Source organism: Camelus dromedarius, chromosome 10 (genome assembly GCF_036321535.1).
Source record: "Camelus dromedarius isolate mCamDro1 chromosome 10, mCamDro1.pat, whole genome shotgun sequence".
Classification (NCBI taxonomy): domain Eukaryota; kingdom Metazoa; phylum Chordata; class Mammalia; order Artiodactyla; family Camelidae; genus Camelus; species Camelus dromedarius.
This window is the reverse complement of record NC_087445.1, coordinates 59153181-59174086: the sequence shown is the minus strand read 5'-3', so window position 1 is coordinate 59174086 and position 20906 is coordinate 59153181. Positions and strand designations below refer to the sequence as shown.

Below are 20906 nucleotides of genomic sequence, written 5' to 3'. Positions count from 1 at the left end.
AGAGCAAGGATCACAACATAAGAATACCAGGGTAATGAACTGAAGGTAAGTCCCTGAGGACTTTGTCAGGACAGCTCTCATATCAATTCTGAACCTTTTACCTCTATGCTTCATTTACATGAAAGAGAAATAAATTTTATATTATTTTGAACATTTCTGTTACTTATATAGCCAAATCGATACTGATATTAACTAATATACATATCTACAAGGTCTTCAAAAAGACAACCTACTCAATAAAAAAATTGCTTGATCTCATACACACACACATATATACATGTAAATATAATTATTAGGCAATTAATTCTTGGAAGAAGAAATCCAAAGGGCTCATCAACTTCTAAAAAGTGTTTAATCAGAGTAATGCAAATTAAAGCAAGATAATATCTTTCATGCATCAGATCAGCAAATATTTTTAAAGAGCAATATATTCATTCCTGTTGAATATTCAGGAAAATGGTTCCTCTCAGGCATTGTTAACATAAAATGCTGTAAATTTTTGGAAGGTAATTTGGCAATATCTTTTAAATCTGAAATTCTCTTACTATGTGAGCCAGTGAAACAACACAAATCTATGCTATAGAAATAACAGCAATAATACTCAAGTCCGCATGTCCAAGAATTCTTACTGTGGCATTATTTCCAAGGTAAAAAACTGGAAACAATCTGTTAAATCCATGAGTAGTAGAATGTTTGGATAAATTATAGCACATCCTTACTATGAAATATGCAACTGTTTAAAAATGAGTTAAATCTCTATGTCTTGATCTGAAAGGTTGTTCATGAGGTATTGTTTAGTAAGGAAAATAGGTCACGCGTTTTTATGTAATTGGCTAGCCTATTTTGTGCACGCATTATCTATAAGTTTGTATGAACATGCAGAGAGGTGTGAAAAGATACATCCCAGACTGTTCACATTGGTTACCTGGGAGCTGAGGCGGTAATAGAGACTATTTTTTCTGTATTCATCTTCGCATGGTTTTACTGGTTACAATAACTATGGGTTACTTTTGTAATGTTTGCATAATTACTTGATTTAAAATTGGTTTTAATAAAAGGTATTCAATGCCAAATGTACCTCAATGCCAGATGAACATCTTTACAATGGATTCTTCCCAAACATTAAATTCGTATCACTGTAGCAAACTGCGTAAACCTGTATAAAATAGAATGGGGTAGGTAGCTTAAGAAAATAATGTGACTTATTCACTGACATTTCATAAATAGCATTTTGTTAATAATTAACTTGAAAGAAACCCATGCGTTAGTAAAATAACTAAATGCATGTTACTTCTTGCAATCTTCTGGCAAGGAATTTAATGCCAAGTTATGTCACAGAAAGGAAGACAGGAGTTGAGAAATAGAGACAGTTCTCCTTCCTTCTCCAGTGGGTCTAGGGATTCCCGAGTCTGTTGGTGAAGGGGTGGCTGCCAGTCAAGGCATAAATTTGCACATCCCTGGTTATCTTCCTGGCCCTCCTCAAATGTTCTTCTTCAGCCATCAAGTCATGGCCAACACCTAGCCACACACCTGAGTCATCTTTGCCTCCTCCCTTTTGCTTTTCTCTTTCCCCGAATCTGTTTGGTTGCTACATCCTCTCAGTTTTCCCTCTGGAACACTTCCGCCCTCGCCCTCCATCTGGCCCTGTGGCGCGTGGTGCCAGGATTAGCTAATAGCCTCGAAGCTGCCAATTTCATACTCCTTTGACTGATGGTCGCGACCTTTCACATTGGCTCCTTCGGGCTTCCCGTCATCGTTTCCACGGACACCCTCCACCCTGTGCGCAGAGGCTTTGCTCACCCGTAAGGACCTCGGTGCTGACCACGTCCGTCGTTCAGGCCTTCGCGCCTGGACGCCGGAGGCTGCGAGCCACGGCAGACGGAAACGCCCAGAGACCGGGGGCGGGGGTGAGAGGGCGGGACGGGGGCGGGGCTGGCCTGGCTGGCCAATGGAAGCGCTGAGGCCAGGGTCAGAGGTCACGGGTCCAGTGGGCGGGAATTTTCTCCGGCGAAGACCCGGAGGAGGCGATCTCACCTCAGGTAAAAGCCCTGAGAGGCTGGAGAGACTCGGTAGGAGGCAATGTGTTCTTGAGCCGAGGGGGGAAAAATGATCGGGTTGGCAACTACGAAATCTCTGGAAAACAGCTTTGTGGGGCCCGGCTGATGTGGCCCTGTGGGGACAAGACCCCAGAACCACCTCACGTAATTGGGCGAGAACAGAGTGTGTGAAGGGCACAGAAAAGCCAGTGGGATTTCTAGCCACAAATGAGAGGTTGCGTAGATTAAACAATTTGAGAATATGTGTAAACCTTACCTCCTCTGTGATTTGACGTGGTTAAAGTGTGGTTTTTATGCAAGGGAGGGAGGAAGGGGAGAAATCTCCCGATGCCTGAGGCCGGTGGGAGGAGACAGGAAGCCAGCCCGAAATTCTCACTCGCCTGTCTATGGTTTTAAATAATCTGGGAAAAAATATTCCATTTTATATTTGTACACCTTAAATATACACAATTTTTATTTGTCAATTTTACCTCAGTAAAGCTGGGTGGAAAAAAATCTCGGGAAACTTAACTTTTCTAGCATTGTGCAAAAGAGCCTGACCTAATTATTTATATGCATGACCGTTTTGGCCCAGTAGACTCCTGCCAGGAGGTAACACAGGAGAAATAAAATATTTAGGGACAGGTAAGGACATCTATATCAGAAATTGCTGCAATTCAAAGGTGATTATTTTCTCTCTAACCATGATTTTGCTTGTTTTCCCCCTTGTCTTAGATTTTAGAAGTAAAGGCCATTTTCTTTCTCTTATCCACCCACCACTATAAGATGGATTCAAATATGTGTAATGCAATGAAATACAGTTGACAGATGAAAGACAGTTTATGAATGTATATGATGTACGGTATCTTATTTAAGTACTGTATATTTAACATGAATTTAAACGATTAACTTAAATACAACAGTATTTATTGTTTATGGTAGTTGAGAGTGATGAATCTGAAGCTGATAGAATACTAGGCTTCTCAAGAAAGGAAAATTTAAGATAAATGCTGATAATAAACTGAATGTATAAACTAGGTAGAATTTGTTGGTTTTTAACTTTTTAAAAATGACTTCTAGTATCAGGCACAATCAGATAAGTTTTTCTGAAAGTGAAATATCAAGAGGTGGAAATTTTAGAGTTAATATTTGCTTCGAAGAGCAGTGATACACTGTATGAAAAAGATATGGAAGTACAATGACTGGAAATATTTCCAGATAAGTAATCACTAGTTAGGAATGCTATGTTGGCATTGTTTAAGTAAGAGTGGAAGAGGGCACCAACACTGTGTGTTCCCCACATTCCTTAATGTCACAGAATCTAACAATATTAAAAGTAATTCAGACAACTTATTGGGTTTGTTTTCATTGGAATGCTTATTATAATATCTAAAATGTCTTCTGATTGATTAGTGAAATAAAATAATTGTGCTCTATATTGAGAAGTTTGCCCTTAGTTTTTTGAATTCAGTAGTTGAGTAGTTAAGAATGTTCACTTGATGATAACTAAAGATAGGAATGAATTCATAGCCAATTAAAGTAGATGAGCTCTTCAGTTCTTCATAAACCATTTGAAAAGAGGTAGACCTCAAATTTAAAATGATAATGAAACTAGGGCAAGACCATTTGCATTAAAATGTATATTTCATTTACTGAAAGCATATTGACAAACTACTAGTAGGAAAACTTCTAGCTTACATCTAAATTCCCCAAAACATTTTAAAGACTGATCAAAATGCTAAGAACTTTCTGATAAACTGGGTTGTGTCCTAGAGTAGCTTTTCGAAGCTGCGATTCCTCTGATTCTCACATAAATGAGAACTTTCCTGGATTCATTCAGCATTCTAAGTTTTACTTATTACTTCGTTGAGTGGATTTGTTGATTTACTAATAGTGACCCAATGACCTAAAAACAGTATGCCATAGTTACTTTATTCCAAATAAGCTTGCTATTAGGGAATTCTAACTTCAGGCTTTTTATTTTCTAACAGAGTGGAATTTTCCAAATCCTACTCCACAGCTTTACCCTTGGTTATTCGATTTCAAGACCACTTAAGAAATACGGTTATCCCAAGAATAACACTCTACCAGTCTTATGAACCCCAGCCTCTTTTGCAACAAAATGATCACATTAAATATATTGTAATCCACCATCTAGGAATTGTATGAATAAAACAGTATGAAAAGGATATGAAAAATTTTATACTAATGTATGTTATTTTCATATTAGATTTAAATCATAGCAATAAAACTTATTTTCATTGTTAAATTTTTATCATTCAGAGCCTTTTTAAAAATGAACGAACCAATATTTGTGATTAAGAATAGTTTTCTGCTCCTGGCTTGCTATTTTACTAACATTTACTTTTAATTTTTATATTCCCAGATGCTGAAATTTGTAGTGCTTTCAAAGAAGACATGTTTCCAACATTCAAATATTGTGCAATAGACTATTTACATGAGGTAGAGTATTACCAGATCACTACCTATTTACTAAGAATTATGATATAGAAAGTGTCATCTGCAGTCACTGTATGGTTATGATAATTTTTAGTAGTCCTTAGAGTAATCATTAGTCTAGTTACTTTGAAATTCACTTAAAATTACTTCCCACTTTTAATATAACTTAGAAATGCTACTTTGGGAAGGAAATAATTGACAATTTAACATGAATTTGAAGCTGCCAGCAGAAAAAAATGGAAAAACTGTGGGCAAGTTTGGGCTGCTTGTATGAATAATCTTGAGTGATATTTCTTGAAAGGAGTGGGGGGAAAACAATCCCAGTTATCTTTATTATAAAATGACAGTAACAGCATGTATTGGCCACTTACTGTGGGCCAAATACTTTGCACTTTTAATGGATTATATCATTTGATCACTTGCTCTTTTGATGGATTATGTCATTTTGATGATCACAACTACTCCATGAGGAAGATACTATTATTACACTGGTTTTACCGTTTTACAGGAAATGATGTCTAGAGAAGTTAAGTAGCTTGCACACAGCTGAGATTTAAGACAGGCACATTGTTAAGAAACTAATTAGACTAGTTGTCATACAACAGTTCATTGTTCTTATGATCTTAATTAACAAGTTAAAGTTTTGTTTTCTTTATAACCTTGACCCCCATCTACCAGGGAAAAAAATTACTCCACTATAACTAAAACTGTGTTATATTTTACAGGAAATAAAAAAGACATATAGGCATCTTCAGGTTTTATTATTCCCTCATAATTGATGGAGGCAAATGTGTCATAACATACACATGTAGGGCATCAGAGGTCACTGTTACACAAATATATTTATGAATGTATTGTCCACTTAGGAAATTAGTCTATACTCAAACATCCTCAAATTTTTATCCTTGTCCATGGTATCTTAATTTCTTGCTGGTGTACCACACCCCATGATATAATACAAATATAGTAATCAATGGCAAACCTTGCAAAAGATGCAGGGTTTTGTAAAGTTCATAAAAACAGTGTTGAAGAACCACCCAAATAACAGGCAAAGCTATTATCAGATGAAGAGCCTACAAAATTAGATCAGTTAACAGTTAAAGGGAAAAGAATGTTTTGAATATCAAAGGGATTAAGAGCTGCCTTGGGAAAATTTGATTAAATTTTCAAATATTTTCTAGAAATATCTTCTTTATGATCAAAGGTGAAGTAATGACTGATATGCATATCATATGTTTTGGGGGAAATTATGACAAGAAAGCAGTTATAAGCTAATTATAAACAAAATTTTATTAAATGTAAATTTTAATTTCTATAATTTTATTTCATCTTTTAAGATAAAGTTCCAATCAGGCTTTTTTTTTTTCCTTTTTTACTATGAACCTTTGCTCCTCATTTTATACAAATTACTTTAACTAATCTTTTCTTTATACCATTTATTCTTGGATGATGAGGACCTCTTATTTAATGTAATACCTTCAGCAAACATAAAATTCTTGGGAAATAATGCAACAAACTATCATTTGTCAAATACATAGAATAACAAATTCTGTGGGAAGTTGAGAGTCACCAAGGTAAGACTTCATAGAGGAAATACTGCTTAAGATGGGGCTTAAAAGATGAATAGGATTTTCATAGCTGGAGAAGAATAGCGAGGCATTTTTCAGAGGCACAGCGTAGACCACAGTGTTGAGGAAGTGGCCACTAAATGTTAAGGGTGTAGTGGCTATTCTATTTAAAGAGAACAGTTAGTATTAAAGAGTAATGGAAGATAAAGCTGGAAAGTAAAGGCAGAACCAAAGTATAGAGAACTTTTATTTACAAGCTTAGCTGATTTAACAGCCTTTTAAAGTTTAATTATTAGATTTTTTTTTAAATTAGAAACATATTTGCTGGTTGTCACAAATGAAATAGTGCAAGGATATAGAAAACAAAAGTTAAGACAGCCATATTATACTGTTAAGTGAAAAAAGCATATTGCTAAATGGTATATGATGTGATCCCATTTTTTGGTCAAACACACACACACACGCACGCACACACACGTTAGGCTAACCTAGAAAAGAAAGTATGTAGGAAAATATACCAAATTATAATGATATGATAAGAAAGCTTGATTTTTCTCAGTTATGTAGTTGTGTGTTAGATTCTTTATACTTAGCATGTATTACCTTTCAATAAAAATAACAGAAGTTTGAAAGAATAGAGAATTTTAATATTCTGAATATCGACAGATAAATATTTTAAATCCAATACATATATTAAAAGATTTTATAATCTCACTTTCCTGCATAGAATGTAATTAGAGAGAAGTTTCGCAGAGACGCTTTATTTCTTCGAATCCCTTCATGTTTACATCAAGAAGACAATTATCATGTAAGAGTCACTGATGATAAATTTAGGAGGCCATGGACAAGAGGTATGTTTTAGTTTTATTTTTCAAAAATCTATTTTTAAAAATATTTCAGAGTTTAGCACAATAAATTATTAAGAAAATGCAATGTTTTTCTCATTATTTAAAAAACCTATTCATTTATTCATATCAGAATTCCAAGAAGTTTACAAATTAATATTTTTATGATAGACTTTAGATGATAAGGAATTGGAAAGCTTATACTAGGTATGAATAGAATGAATAAGAGATATGTGGATGATGAAGTCTTAAAAATTCTAACATTGTAACATTTGTTGTACTAGAACAGTATCTTGCTCAATGGTAAGAGGGCTTCTTTAAGTTGTAATGGTACACTGAATATGGAACTATTTTTAAATGTATATGTACAAAGCACCATCTTTTGCTTTTATCATGTCATAAAACTTAAGGAAAAGTAGCCTCCATGGAGGAGTCAAGTCAGTTAACAACATTTATTTATCTTGTATTATGTACTAGGCACTGATACAGGTGCTAAGAACACAGTTACTAATTAAGACATAGAAATAGTCCCTACCCTCAGTGGGTTTTCAGACTGGTAAGGAGAATGCAGCAATAAAACCACTGAGTACATGGACTACTATTTGGTATTGGTAAATGTACAGCAAAGATACACAGTGTAATGTGATACGAAATTTCAGGAGTAGGGAGTGCTATTTCCTAAGATGGTTAGGGTAGGGCTTCTGTGGAGAGGTGAGTATTTGAGTTGAGATCTGAATGGTGAGATGGCAGCAATCATAAAAACATACAGGAGAAAAGCCTTTCAAGCAAATGCAAAGTTCCTGACTCAGGAGTAAACTTGATGTGTGTAAGGACCAGAAAATTGAGCCATTGTGGCCGATTAATGAAAAAAGGGGAGATCTGAGAAGTAGGCAGCTTTCGAAAGATAAAAGGTTTTGCAGGCTATAATATGGAGTTTGTTTGTTTGTTTATATTATGGTTGGTGTGGAAAGTCATTGGACAGTTTTTTGAAAGGCAGTAACATAACCTGATTTATACATTGGAAAAATCATTCTGGTTGTTTGGAAGCTGGAAGGGGTAGGGACTGGGAGGCAAAAATAGAGATAGGAAAATCAGTCAGGAAGCTACTGTAATGGTTCAGGATCTAGACTACTAGGCAAATCCATACATAAAGGATGATAGCTTGGACCAGGCTTATAATAAAGAAGTGAGAAGTGGTTGAAATTGAGATTATTTTAGATTTTAAAGTAATCTAAAGTAATTTAGATTATTTACTTACCCAAAAGTAAGATGGTTAAAAAGCAGAAGAATAAATAATTTCTTCTGGGTTTTTGACCTGAGCAACTAAGTGAATGGCAGTTTTATTTCCTAAGATAAGGAAAGGTTTATGGGGAAGCCAGTTTGTGGCTGGAATCAATAGCTCTGCTTTGGCCAGGTTAAAATGCCTATTAGGCATCTAAGTGGAAACATCAAGAGGGCAATTGGTTATAGTAGTCTTGAGCACAGCTGGAATTTCAAATTGGAAGCCTCAATATATAGCTTGCACATAAATTTCATGGAACTGGATAAAAGCACTGAGAGCATGAGTATAGATAGCTGAGAGCCTAGGACAGGGCCCTAGAACAAGTAAGTGAGTTGACCATTAGCTTAACTAACTGTAGGTCATTGACAACCATGGTAAGGGTGGTTTCACTGGAATATTGTGTACGAAAGCCTGATCAGAGTAAGTTGAGAAGAGAGAAGTGGGATGTAAGATGGTGATTACAGACAACTCTTTTGAAGAATTTTGCTATGAAGGTAAATAGAAAAATAGAGGTGCACTAGCTGAAGGCAGAAGTAGAGTAGAGAGGTTTTTTTAGATGCGCAATTAAAAAAAATATATGTGTGATAAGGAAAGAGACTATAAAGTGTTTATTTGCCAATGGAAATAATCTTGATAAAAAGAGAGAAAATGATGATGCAGGAAAGAAAATGGATAACTTATAAAAGGAGATAGTATCCAAAGCACAGTTGGAGGAGCTGATATTAGAAGCCAGGATGGTTCTTCCACTATGATGGATAGGAAGGCAGGGTTTGTAGGTACTCACGCCTGTGAGATGTTAGAATTAGTGGTGGAAGATGATTCTCTTCTCTGCATATATCGATTTTCTTTGTGGAGGCAAGGACACAGACAGAGAGAGGGTAGGGAAATGAGTATCAATATTTGATGGTTGAAAGTGTCAGATAGTTGTCTTGAAGAATGAGAAAGTCAGTTTTGTTAGGAAGGTATACTATTATCATCTGTCAATGTTAGATGCCCATTTTAAATTTATGGTCATAATTTGAAATGAGTTCATGCAGCATGGCTGGGTGATTTTTTTTTTTTTCCAAATAATTTTCAGCTGTTCTAGGGTACATACACAAAGTGGAGAGTAGCGGTTTTCCTAAGTTAGTATGACGGAAAGAGAAGCAAGGGAATTAAGAGTCTTTGTAAGGGAGTGATTATGGGATGGTTATGGAACTAAACTGTATGAGAAAGGAAGTGAGGACATAAGAAAGGATGAATGTTGTAAAAATGGAAGGGTCAATGGATTGAAGGTCTCACTTAGGTTGGAAATAAGATAAAGAGCAAATTTCATCAAACTGCTTCTCTAAACGTACAGAAGGAAAAAATGAGTTAATAATTTTTCTTATTTCTTTTCCTTTTCTTCTTTTTACAGATAATAATGACAATAACAAGCAAAATTTATTGGGCATTTATACTATGTCAGGCACTGTTCTAAGCAATTTACATGTCTTAACACATTTAACCTTTACAACAACACTATGGAAAGGCCATTATTATTTCTAATTTGTAGATAAGAAAACTGAGGTAGAAAGAGGTTAAGAGATTTACCTAAGATAATACAGTTAATAAGAAGCAGTACAAGTACTAAAATCTAGGTCAGGTGATTCCAGAACTTACATTCTTAACTACTAAACTTTCATATTTTTTTCAGTGAGGCATACACTCAGATGTTAAGGGATTTATTCAAGGTAACAAAACTAGTAAGAGCTAACACTTAGGTAGAACATGGGTCCTTTGACTATTCACCCAGTTGCTTCTTCTGAAGTTAATGTGTGACATGATCCCTCTCCGTAAGGAACCAAGAGTCTCATTTAGGAGCCCCAAGCTATCGATATACATAGAACTTTTAAATATGACTGTGTATGATTAAGTACTGAGTGAGTGCTACTGACAATATTATGACCTTTCAAGGGGAATGTATCAGAGTGAGCTGGAATGGTAAATAAAGGCTTTATGAGGAGTCACATGAGCTGTTGAACAAGATTATCTGGGATGGTAGTGCTGTATAAGCAAAAGAGAGGCTGTAAAATGAGGGTGGTATGTTCAGGTGATATTGTTCTGACTGTAGTTGAGGGTTTTTGCAGGGGACAGGGGTTCATAATAATGAGAATGATGATTTAAATGTTTGGAATGTGGTATAACTTTGGAAAAACTTACAGCTGTGAACAAATAAAGATAACACCATGATGTAAAAGGTGAATGTTTGGCTTCCTTGTATTAAGTGTAAAAGAAAATTCTAGAAGTTAATGTCATTCTCCTTTCTAGTCTCAGCTGTTTCAGTTTCGGGAATGACGGGTATCTCAGTCTCGGACCAATGGAAAGCAAGTCTCTCTGTGGAGGATTTCCTTGAGAAGTATGTGTCCCTAATTGCAAATTTCCCCTTTACGTCTAGAAGATGAACAGTAAGTTCTCCAGACACCTAAAGAGAGAATATCCCACCCTTTATATCCTCACAGGTTTTCTTTCACCTGAAGAAGAAGCCCTAATGTGAACCACAAGGAGAGGTTAATAGAAATGATTTACATCCTCTTTTTTATCTTTTTCCCTCATTTATCACAGATTAACAGTGCTCTATGCATTTGTATCACAAAAGACAGAAATAAAGCAAAGATGCTATTATGCTTTTAACAATAAGTGAACTTTTCTGTAGAGAGTGTCTACAGAAAATTCTTTATATTAAAATCAGTGTCTTTTCCTGTAGTATAAATGCAGTTTTAAGGCTATTTTCTAACATACTTTGTCAGAATGTTGTTTGTTATTAGTTCAGTCATTCATCAAATATTTATTGGATATCATTCTGTGGGCTGGATATGGATAAAAAAATGAGTAAGACACAGTCTCTGCTCTTAAAGAACACAAGAAAATAGGGAATCAAATTTTATAAATAAACAATTACAATAGAACATGGAAAATACAATGACAGAGATAGAAATGCAGAGCGTAATATGAGAAAGAACATCTAAACCATTCTACATTGTTCATGTAGACATAAAGTAGAGATTTCAGTGCAAATATAAATAATTTACTCTGTTGCATCACTTTGTGCAAAGAGTGTTGATCAGACCCAGGAAGGATTTAGTTATTGTTCATATTTTCAAGTTTCAGTGACATAAGTTCTCCTTCGTTGCGCTTGAAATAAACAACCAATTTAAATGTGTGCAGACAGTAAATATAGAGAAGCCCAATATACTATTCCTGGTTTATAGGAATTTAAAAATCAGGCTACGAAGATAATGTATAAACAGAAAAAATTAACAATGTTAAGAATTAAATGATAATATACAATGGCTGTCATAAGGTCTATCACAAGGTATAAGGCCAAAGCAAATTATCTATCACATGACTAAACTGCAGAGCACTAAGGAAACAGAAAAGTATAGTGAAAAGAGCTCTCCAGCCATCTGACCTCCCAGGTGGGGTGAAGGGCTAGAAGTTGAATCAACTGCCAATGACCAATGATATAATGAATCGCCTATGTAATGAAGCCTTCCTTAAGGCTTCCTTAAGCTCTCCAAAAGTCCCTTATTAACATAACCAAAGATAACTTTATCGCTCTCATCTCTTAGGAATTTCCAAGGGCTTTTGGAGCTCTGTGCCAGAAACAGACATGAAGACCAAATCTCTATTTCTTATTATAAATCACATTGTCAACCATATAATATGTGATCTTTTGTGACTGGCTTCTTTTACTTAGCATAATATTTTGAAGGTTCATCTATTTTGTAGCATGTATTAGCACTTCATTTTTTATGACCAGATAATATTCCATTATATGGGTATACCACATTTAATTTATACATTCACCATGTGAATGGGCATTTGGGTTGTTTCCACTTTTTGGCTATTATGAGTAATGCTGCTATAAACGTTTGTGGACAAGTTTTTGTGCAGACACATGATTTCATTTCTTTGGTAATGGAATTGCTGGATCTTATGGTAACTCTGTGTTTAACTGTTTGAGGAATTGCCAGACTATTTTCCAAGCAGCTGTACCATTTTATGTTCCCATAGCTGATAAAAAGGTTACAATTTATGTACATCTTGCCAATACTTGTTATCATCTATCTTTTTTACTATATTCTAGTGTGTGGCTCATTGTATGTCATTGCAGTTTTCATTTGCATTTCTCTGTTGGTTAATGATGTTAAGCATCTTTTCATGTAATTATTGGTCTTTAATTTATCTTCCTTGGAGAAATGTCTTTTCAAATCCTTTGCTGATTTTTAATTGGGTTATGTGTCTTTTTATTATTGAGTTTTAAGAGTTCTTTACATAGTCTAGATACAAGTCCCTTATTAGGTGTGTGATTTAAATACTTTCTCCTGTGGATTCTTTTTATTTCCTTGATGGTATCCTTTGAAGCACAAAATTTTGATGAAGTTCAATTCGTCTACTTTTTCTTTTGTTACGTGTGCTTTTGGTGTCATATTTAAGAAGGCTTTGCCTAAACTAAAGTCACAAGGATTTACTCCTGTATTTTCTTCTAAAAGTTTGCCTTTGATTTGTTTTTAAAGACACAAATCAGATCATGAAATATTTTTGTTATAACCCACGACCAGGTCTTACCAAGTCCTGTAAGATCCAACATGATGGAGTCCTTGCCCACCTATCTAACCTTATTCAGTTCCAGTCACCCTGACCTTTCTGCTTTTCTTAGACTCTGTCAACCTTGCTCCTCTACTTAAAGCCTTTGTATGGCTCACTCCCTACTAATATTCAGGTAGTTGTAGCTCCTCAGAGGGCTGTTCACTAACTACCCTCTCTAAAATATACCTCTTACCAACCTTCCGTCTGTTATTTGATGTCCTAATACCTTACTTTATTTCACTCATAGCAGTTTTTCACCACCTGACATTGTTACTTACTTATGTATTTGTTTGTCTGTTGTCCTGTTAGCAGGTAAGCTTCATAAGGGCAAGAGCTTAGTTTTGTTTGCCTCTCCATTCTCAGTGCCTAAAATGATATCAACACATTGTAGATACTCTGTAAATATTTCTTTTGAGTAAAGGAATTAATGAATGGGAGTGGATGAACTCATCCAAGAAAGAATGATATGGAAAGAAAGCAGAGACAATCTAGATTGGAAACCTGGGAAATATCACTATCTACAGGTCAGGCAGAGGAGGCACCAGTGAAGTAAGAATAGATAATACTGGATGAGAAGGAGGGAGGGGTTCCAGGAAATACTGGCCTTTGTAAATCACTTATACCTAGAGAAAGTGAATTGATGGAGTTTCCTCAAAACTATAGTTATTATAAAATATTGACTCTGTCAGTAACATTTATTTTTTAAAAAACAGCATTATCTAAGCACTAAATTTAGAAGTCTATAAAGATCCACATAGGAATCAATGTTCTCATGAGTATTACGGGCCTGGGTGAGTTGAAATGTTTTTTTTCTTGTACATTGTATTTTCTTAAAGAGTAAATAATAGAGATTTTTCTATATACAGTTTTAAGTATGAAATATTTATTATTTTCTCCAATTACATTGGGGAATTATATTGATTTTGGTTTTTTCAGTCTCTGTAGGGAATTATTAAGTCTAAAATATTTTAGGATATCAGGAAAAAAATAATGTGTACCTGAATTGCCAACAATATATTTATCTGTTGGAAAATTCAGTAGAAAGTTCTCTTGTAAGTCAGAATATCCCAATGGTGTAGACAATGGCTGATATATCTGGATCAATCAGGAAACAGGCAAGTTACAGGCAAGGTCAAGGAAGCCAAAAAAAACAAAACAAAAATCCCAGGACTAGCAACAGCTGGAAGTTGTTACCACCCTAAACTTGAAGGAGCAAGAGGACTGAGCAGTAAACAGCACAGTAAGAACTGCAACTATGGGAGAGGGGCTGATAAAAGATGTAACTGTTGGTGGAACTATGCAGCCACGTCTCCAAACTGTGGCCCAGGAGGAAAGATTCGGGAAGAATAATGTTTCCATCTGTCTCTTTTCCCACCTTGATCTCCTGCAAATGCTTCCTATTGGCTGAACCCATCCGGAAGCCAGGGAAAGGGAGCTTACTTAGTTGGTTCTTAGTAAGCTCAGTCTCCCAGGTTGCAGAAAAGAATATAGAAGGTTGGATAATGATATGGAAAAGCAGACATTGAATATTCAGTGCAAGGGCAATTTGGCAATGCATGGCAAAGTCTCAAAATCCTTATATCTTTAACTTCATTTCCACTCTTAGGAAACTTATTTTGAGAAAATGATTAAACAAACGCACAAAGATATTCCTTGCACTGTTGTTCATAATAGCAAAAAATTACAACAAATTTAAATTTCCAATAATAGGGAACTGATTGAGTAAATATTATTTACCAGTACAATGGGATCTTGTTCATCCACTCAAAAATGAAGTGAATGTACATTGATTGACATGTAAATGTGCTCATGCTTCTTGTTTAGCAGAAAAGAATAGGTTACAGTATACTATGTTCATACACTTTTGTTTAAAAATACTCAAAAATAATTGAGAAAATATGTAATTTTTAAATTCTTCTCTTGAATGGTGGGGCTATGGATAATTTTTCTCTAACTGTTGGAATTTGGTAATTTTCTACAATGAAAAATTTCTGTTTATAAATAAAAATGTTTTAAAATAGGAGATACATAAAATCAATAATTTTATGTCATAGAAAAACAGTTACAGGAATGATGACCCAGTTTAACTGTGAATTTGAGGAAATTGTTCCAAGTTCAAACCCAAACTCCCAAACTGAAGTAGAGGAAGTCAGCTTACATACCCATAAGGACTACAGTGAAGCCTTTACACTTGTCAGCTGCTTAGAAAAGTGTCCAGCGCTTCAAAAACAGGAGCAAGGTAAAACTTTTGTTATTTCCACTGTTACAAAACATTCTTACTATTACACAGATTTTCATTTCAGTGATGTTTTTGTTTTATTAGATTTAAAAAATTTTTTATTGTATTAAAGATACCCACCTGCAAAATTATACTTCTTTAAATTACTGGTGTTCATTTGCGTATTTTTATATTGTGAAGTGATTCTTTTTTGTCTTTTTCTATTCTTATATTTTATTTTTATATATCAAAAATATCAATAACTCCAAATGTATTTAACTTGAACCTAACCAATCCTGTCAGTGTTTCTTTTAGGGTTTCTTTCATTACCTTTATACTTGGAAACTTCTTCCTTGAATTAGATAAATATTATTCATATTTTATTTAATGTTTTCTTTAAGGTTTTGGTGTATGTATAAAAGTAAGAATAAAAATGTTTGTTTCCAAATGTTTTCGCAGTTGTCCCAATACCACTTATGGAATAGTTTTTCCTTTCCCCACTGATTAGAAATGCCGCTTATATCATATGCCATATCTTTAGCCACATTATAGTTTGTTTCTGGATTTCCTATTATGTCGAAATATTATACAGTTTAACTATTTAGTACACAGGTATAACATGTATTAATAGTCTCCTCTTTTTTTTTCCTACTCTCACATTTATATTCTTTCAGATTTACTTTTGTAATCAGTTTTTCAAGTTTCCAACAGAGCTCTTAAGAAATTGAAATGTTACTGGCACCTTTTAAAATTTTTACCTTAGTTAGTCTTTTTAGCTGGGAAAATAGTTTATCTTGCCTTTTCTTCAAGTTTTTTTTTTTAAGTAGTGATCCTCATTAGTGTTTTATGGTTTTCTCCATATACTTTCTGCACATTTTTATTATGTTTATTCCTCAATATTCATAGCTTATGGCTATTATGAATAAGTTTTTCCATTAATTTATGATTAGGGCTTTAGATATATTTGGAAACCACTGATTTTATAATTTTTATCAGACACTTTAATGAAATCCTGTATTTGTTTTCATTTAGTTATCTTGGGTTTTCTAAGTAGACAAAAGTATCTTCTGCAAAGAATAAACCTATTTTCTTTTTTGTCAGTAGACCTCTTTTTTTCTGCTTATTTTCAGAGTTAACTAGCCAAAATTCTGTTTGCTCATGACAATTTAACACTCCTCTACAATAAAAGAAAACAGCCTCCTCATATCTGAGTTGGTACATATACTAGTGGTAATAAAGTAAGAAATTCAGGGCATACTTTATAGCCATAAGAATATACATAGCACCGTTGCTAGAACCACTTTTGTATAGTTTAAAGAACATTGGTTGTGGTGGGATGCTGCCCTCAAGTGGCTTCATTGAAAAGGGGAGGTTGGAAAATGAGACCTCATAACTGATATGAGACGTCCCCATGGACTCCCAGAAATACCAAGATGAGCCTGTAGGAAGGAAAAACTGTTAGATGGTCTATGTTTGAAAGTGGAAGGTGGAGATGGGGTTACAGATGAATGCTGTTTGGGTTTTGCTATAATATGACTTCATTAATATTTACAAAATGACTGTACAAATGAACCATCTTTAAATTGTCTCAGATTAAACCCTGCTTAGACATGGAATTGATTGGCTACCTTTCTCTGGTGTATCATGGGAAGCTCTAGGCCACAAGATTGTCAGGAACTTACAGGTTCTGATAAAGAATCTCTGAGGCTAGTTTACATAACTAGTTCTCTTTTGGCATTTTAAGTTAGCATCAGGCAAAGGAATGGTCCCTGCCTGCCTGCTTTACACCACATAATTATTAAGCACATGCATACCAGTGATGTAGTGGGTCATGGGAGACATCACTTCATGCCATACCGTTCTCATGCCATTCTAAAATTACTTAGCTGAAAGGACGTTGCCCAGAACAGAAGACCGTTGCTTCCCCTTGGAGCTGGCTTTTGCTTTGGGGAGGTTGGTTTTCTGAGTAGTTCTTCATCTGAGCCTACATTTTCCTTTTTCTCTTTCCATTCAGAGATTATTGGAGAATGGGGGTAGGTTTTATATACCCTTCTTTGGCTCAGAAACTGTTAAAGCACTGACACAGTTAGCTAAGATTCTAAAGTAGCCCAAACATGGTAGGTTGGGGATACAGAGAAGAAACCTGTTCCAGCAATTAGCTGTTAGCAATAGTGTTTCCTAATATGTGAGCTATATCACACTTCTCTAGTAGACACTTTGCTGTATAACTTTCAATGTAATTAATTTTATAACAAGCGTATTTGAACAATTTTAGAGTGCTAGAATCAGAGTTGGTCTCATTTGTGGGCTTTATAGATCATCTCCAGTCCCTACATGTCAGTCTCTGGGGATAAACTGGAGACCTAAGAGATAAAATTATGCATAAAGAAAAGACTAAGGTCATCAAAAGTCAAATTTTATTTCTTTACAGTTTTGCTGAGGCTAACCTTGGCTATTTTGAGACATAAGACCACAAGAGATTTTCCTCCACTGATTACATTAATTTTGTTGGAAAAAAGTATGAGCCATTACAACTCTTTCAGGATATTTGGTTACTACTCAGTGTACTAAATAATACTAAACTTTACTGAGCTTTTACCTATGTACCAGTACTATGCAACATGCTTTATTTGCATAATACAGTGAAGAACTAAATAATTTAAAATGTGTTTGCAAACCCCAACTGTATTTAATGGCTGACTACAGTAACTATCTAGATCCTCTTGTATAACCTTTAGAATTTTTCTTATTCCTTTGTATTTCTTATTTATTTTCAGATTTCTTGATTGATGCTGAAGAAATAATTTTTGTAAATAATCTGATGGCCTATAAAAGCCAGCTGCCAACTGTGCGTACTCTGTTGAGTAGGCTAAAGCAATATTTAGTAAAAGATCCTTTGTTAGATTTCAAAGGACAGATCTTCAAAGACACTAATTTTTTCAGGTATTTGATTACCCGATGTTGTAAATATTTTTGAAGAGAAGAAAATATTCTTTGTATGTTCACAAGTCTAGATGTTGTCAGTCATAATATTTTATCATTGCTTTACCTCAACTCTTAATTGTAATTGCTATGCATTTAATTGGCTACATTTAGTACGTCCCTTGCTTTTAGTAAATACTAATTTAATGTTTGATTTTTTTGTCAAGGGAGAGTTTCTCTTTTCAAGGAGATTTGAAAGATTTTGTGAAAGAAGATTTCTGTATGGATAAGGAAAACTTTTTTCCAGAGAAGCTAGAAGACACAGTAGGTTTAAATGAAGCTGTAATGTTTGCTTTCAGTAATTTTAAAATAGAAGTTAGTAAATCACGCTTTTATAAATTGTAGTAATATACATTTACCATCTACTATTGTAAAGTTTAAAAGACTCAATAATGGATTAAACATGTATCAGTTACGGAGTCAAATTTACTTCCAAGATGGTGGTTCTAAACCTTGGCTACACATTAGAATTACTTGGAAAATTTTATTAAAATACTGAAGTCTGGATCATACCCTCATATATTCTGGTTTAATTGGTCTAGTATGCAGTCCAGGTACAGGGAATTTTAAAACCTCTCCCAATTATTTTAATATACCTGGTATAGGACATTAAGTGGCCATGTATGTATTAGTCTTAAGGCATTGAAAGGTTCTTTTTTGACAAATAAAAATTTTAACACACATGGTAAAAATATTAATTCACCTATTAGCCCCTTTTCTCCTGTCCCCCTTCCCCTCCCCCATTAATTTTGAGAATTATGCACATGCATTCTCACTTGTTGAAGAATCCAATTCTGTAGGAATGAAAGAGAAATGTATTCCATGGAATGTAGTAAAGATCCATTCCATCTACTCTTTTTACTTCTCATTCACCGTCTGTCATTTGTTGCAGTGATTGTTTTTAATTTAGAATTTTGAAAATTTGTTATTAGCTCAAAAGAAGATATTTCTGCATCTAGGGGTAGTGTACACCACTAATGTAATTGGTAGCCATGAAGGACATTACTTAGAACATTGCTTGTAATAGATTTGTAGCTGCTACACTTACTTTTTAAATAAAATGTATGTAGATTAAAATTTATAAGTGTGGGTTTAGTTTAAAATTTGGTACATCAATTAAGCAAATATGTCTATTTACAGAAATATTTATTTGGAGTACCTCACTAAAAACTTGTTTTACCAATATATTATTTCAGCCATTAATTATGCCTGAGTGTGAATTCTTAATGCCTACAAGCCTCAAACAAGAAGTTGATATTCCATCACTCTCAGAAATAAAGGAGTCATCAAACTTAATACCAGAAACAATAAATTATGTAGATGAAAATGAAAAGCTTTTTAAAAGAGGTGAGAATTAAATTAAAAATCTATTACTTGTAAAAACTACTTAATAATGTTAGTTATAAAAATTCTTTTTTCATTAAACTTTCTTCTGAACCTCCAGATTTTTAAAAATATCCCACATCAATAAAAATTCTGAGACTCTTTTCTCATTGTCTTCTCTTTATACATTGCAAGCTTAAAACATCTCTGAAATTAATCTAACCATTTCAAAATAATTATACAAATAGAGCTAAAACACCAGCACTATACTAGTTTTTTTGAGTTGTTTTCTTATATACAGTGACAAAACACTAAGAACTTTTATGCTGACTTCAGAGGCTCAGAATAAAGTTATGATTCATGGAATTAGATGACTGGGAGAGTCACAACATAGAATTTAGATGGTTTCTTCCCAGTTAGACTTAGTAAATGTTGTTGAAGTCTTTTAGCATAACTTAAGCCCAGATATTTAACTGTCCTCTCATAAACTCCAATTGAAATGATCAAAGATATATAATATAAAGGAGGAGTGAAAGGGGATTTGTGATTTCCATTGAGTATAGGGATACTTGCCATCAACGGACCATGGACTTGAAGGAAATCTTGCAGACAAGACTAGATCAAGGGGATTACTGATCAGCCTACAAGTCAAGCAAAGTAATGAAAAGCCAACCTGAGTAAATGGATCAAATTCAGACCAGAACTTGAAAATCTAGCAGAGCTCAAAATTGCAGGTGGCCTATGTTAGCAGAACACAAGTGAATGCTAATGGAAAGGACAGGTAACTCTACTGAATGGCTGTAGTGTTACAGTCCTAGCCATCACTTGTCTCTGATGGTGTACTCAATAAAACAGAGTCATTGCTACAGAGGAATGAACAAGATTACAGAAAAACTACTATCATAGTACTTTTGCTGATAGTAGACGTCTTCCTCTTCTTTTTAGATCTTACTACGAAGTATGGAATAGATACTGAGGATATGAAATGCAGCTCCACAGAAAATTTGGCCATTCAAAGCCAATGTGAACCAGAGTGCAGTGAACCAGGTAGAAATTTTGAATAAATCCTTGAGTTTATCAGGGGATACCTATATATGATGTAAAAGTACACTACATTCACTTATAAAATCTACTATGAGACAGTTTTAATGTTTAAAACTTCATTATTGCAATCCAAGTTGTTTTTTCTCACTTATCCCTTTACATTTGTTACTATTATTAACATCCATCTGGCATCAAAACTGAGTAATATATAGAGGATAGTTACAAAGATAGAAGAAGAGGAATGGAGGACATAGCATTAATGGTAAAAATAAAATCTTAGAATTTTATAGCTCAGTAAATAAAATTTTGTTTTATCTCAATATTGGCAATCTTGCTGACCCTTGTTACACTTTTGTAAATTTAACTTTTTAAACCCCAAAGCAATCCTATCATTGTTATTGTGAAGATTACTGTCCTACCAATTTGGAATCTCAGAATCATTTTTTGTTCCAGTGTAATGCCAGATTGTGTTGCTCCCTAACTAGGTTGATGATACTGTTACTTAGTTATATTTGTAACTGGATCATATAAATCGTC

General features: G+C 34.3%; 1 protein-coding gene and 1 long non-coding RNA gene across 2 annotated transcripts in view; one reads left to right on the top strand and one right to left on the bottom strand.

The window, feature by feature from the left end:
• The window catches only part of LOC116152711 (uncharacterized), a 48771-nt gene that overhangs the window by 2553 nt on the left and 25312 nt on the right, over nt 1-20906 (bottom strand). The window contains exon 2 of the long non-coding RNA XR_010382772.1: nt 1079-1156. This is a non-coding gene — a long non-coding RNA (uncharacterized LOC116152711). The remainder of the gene's footprint in view (nt 1-1078; nt 1157-20906) is intronic.
• Nucleotides 4455-20906, top strand: part of SHOC1 (shortage in chiasmata 1) — a 58845-nt gene continuing 42393 nt past the window's right edge. Inside the window, exons 1-8 of the mRNA XM_064490396.1 lie at nt 4455-4499; nt 6792-6915; nt 10481-10568; nt 14857-15041; nt 17798-17963; nt 18170-18317; nt 19217-19349; nt 20271-20372. Of these exons, the coding sequence (XP_064346466.1) occupies nt 4455-4499; nt 6792-6915; nt 10481-10568; nt 14857-15041; nt 17798-17963; nt 18170-18317; nt 19217-19349; nt 20271-20372 (991 nt within the window). The remainder of the gene's footprint in view (nt 4500-6791; nt 6916-10480; nt 10569-14856; nt 15042-17797; nt 17964-18169; nt 18318-19216; nt 19350-20270; nt 20373-20906) is intronic.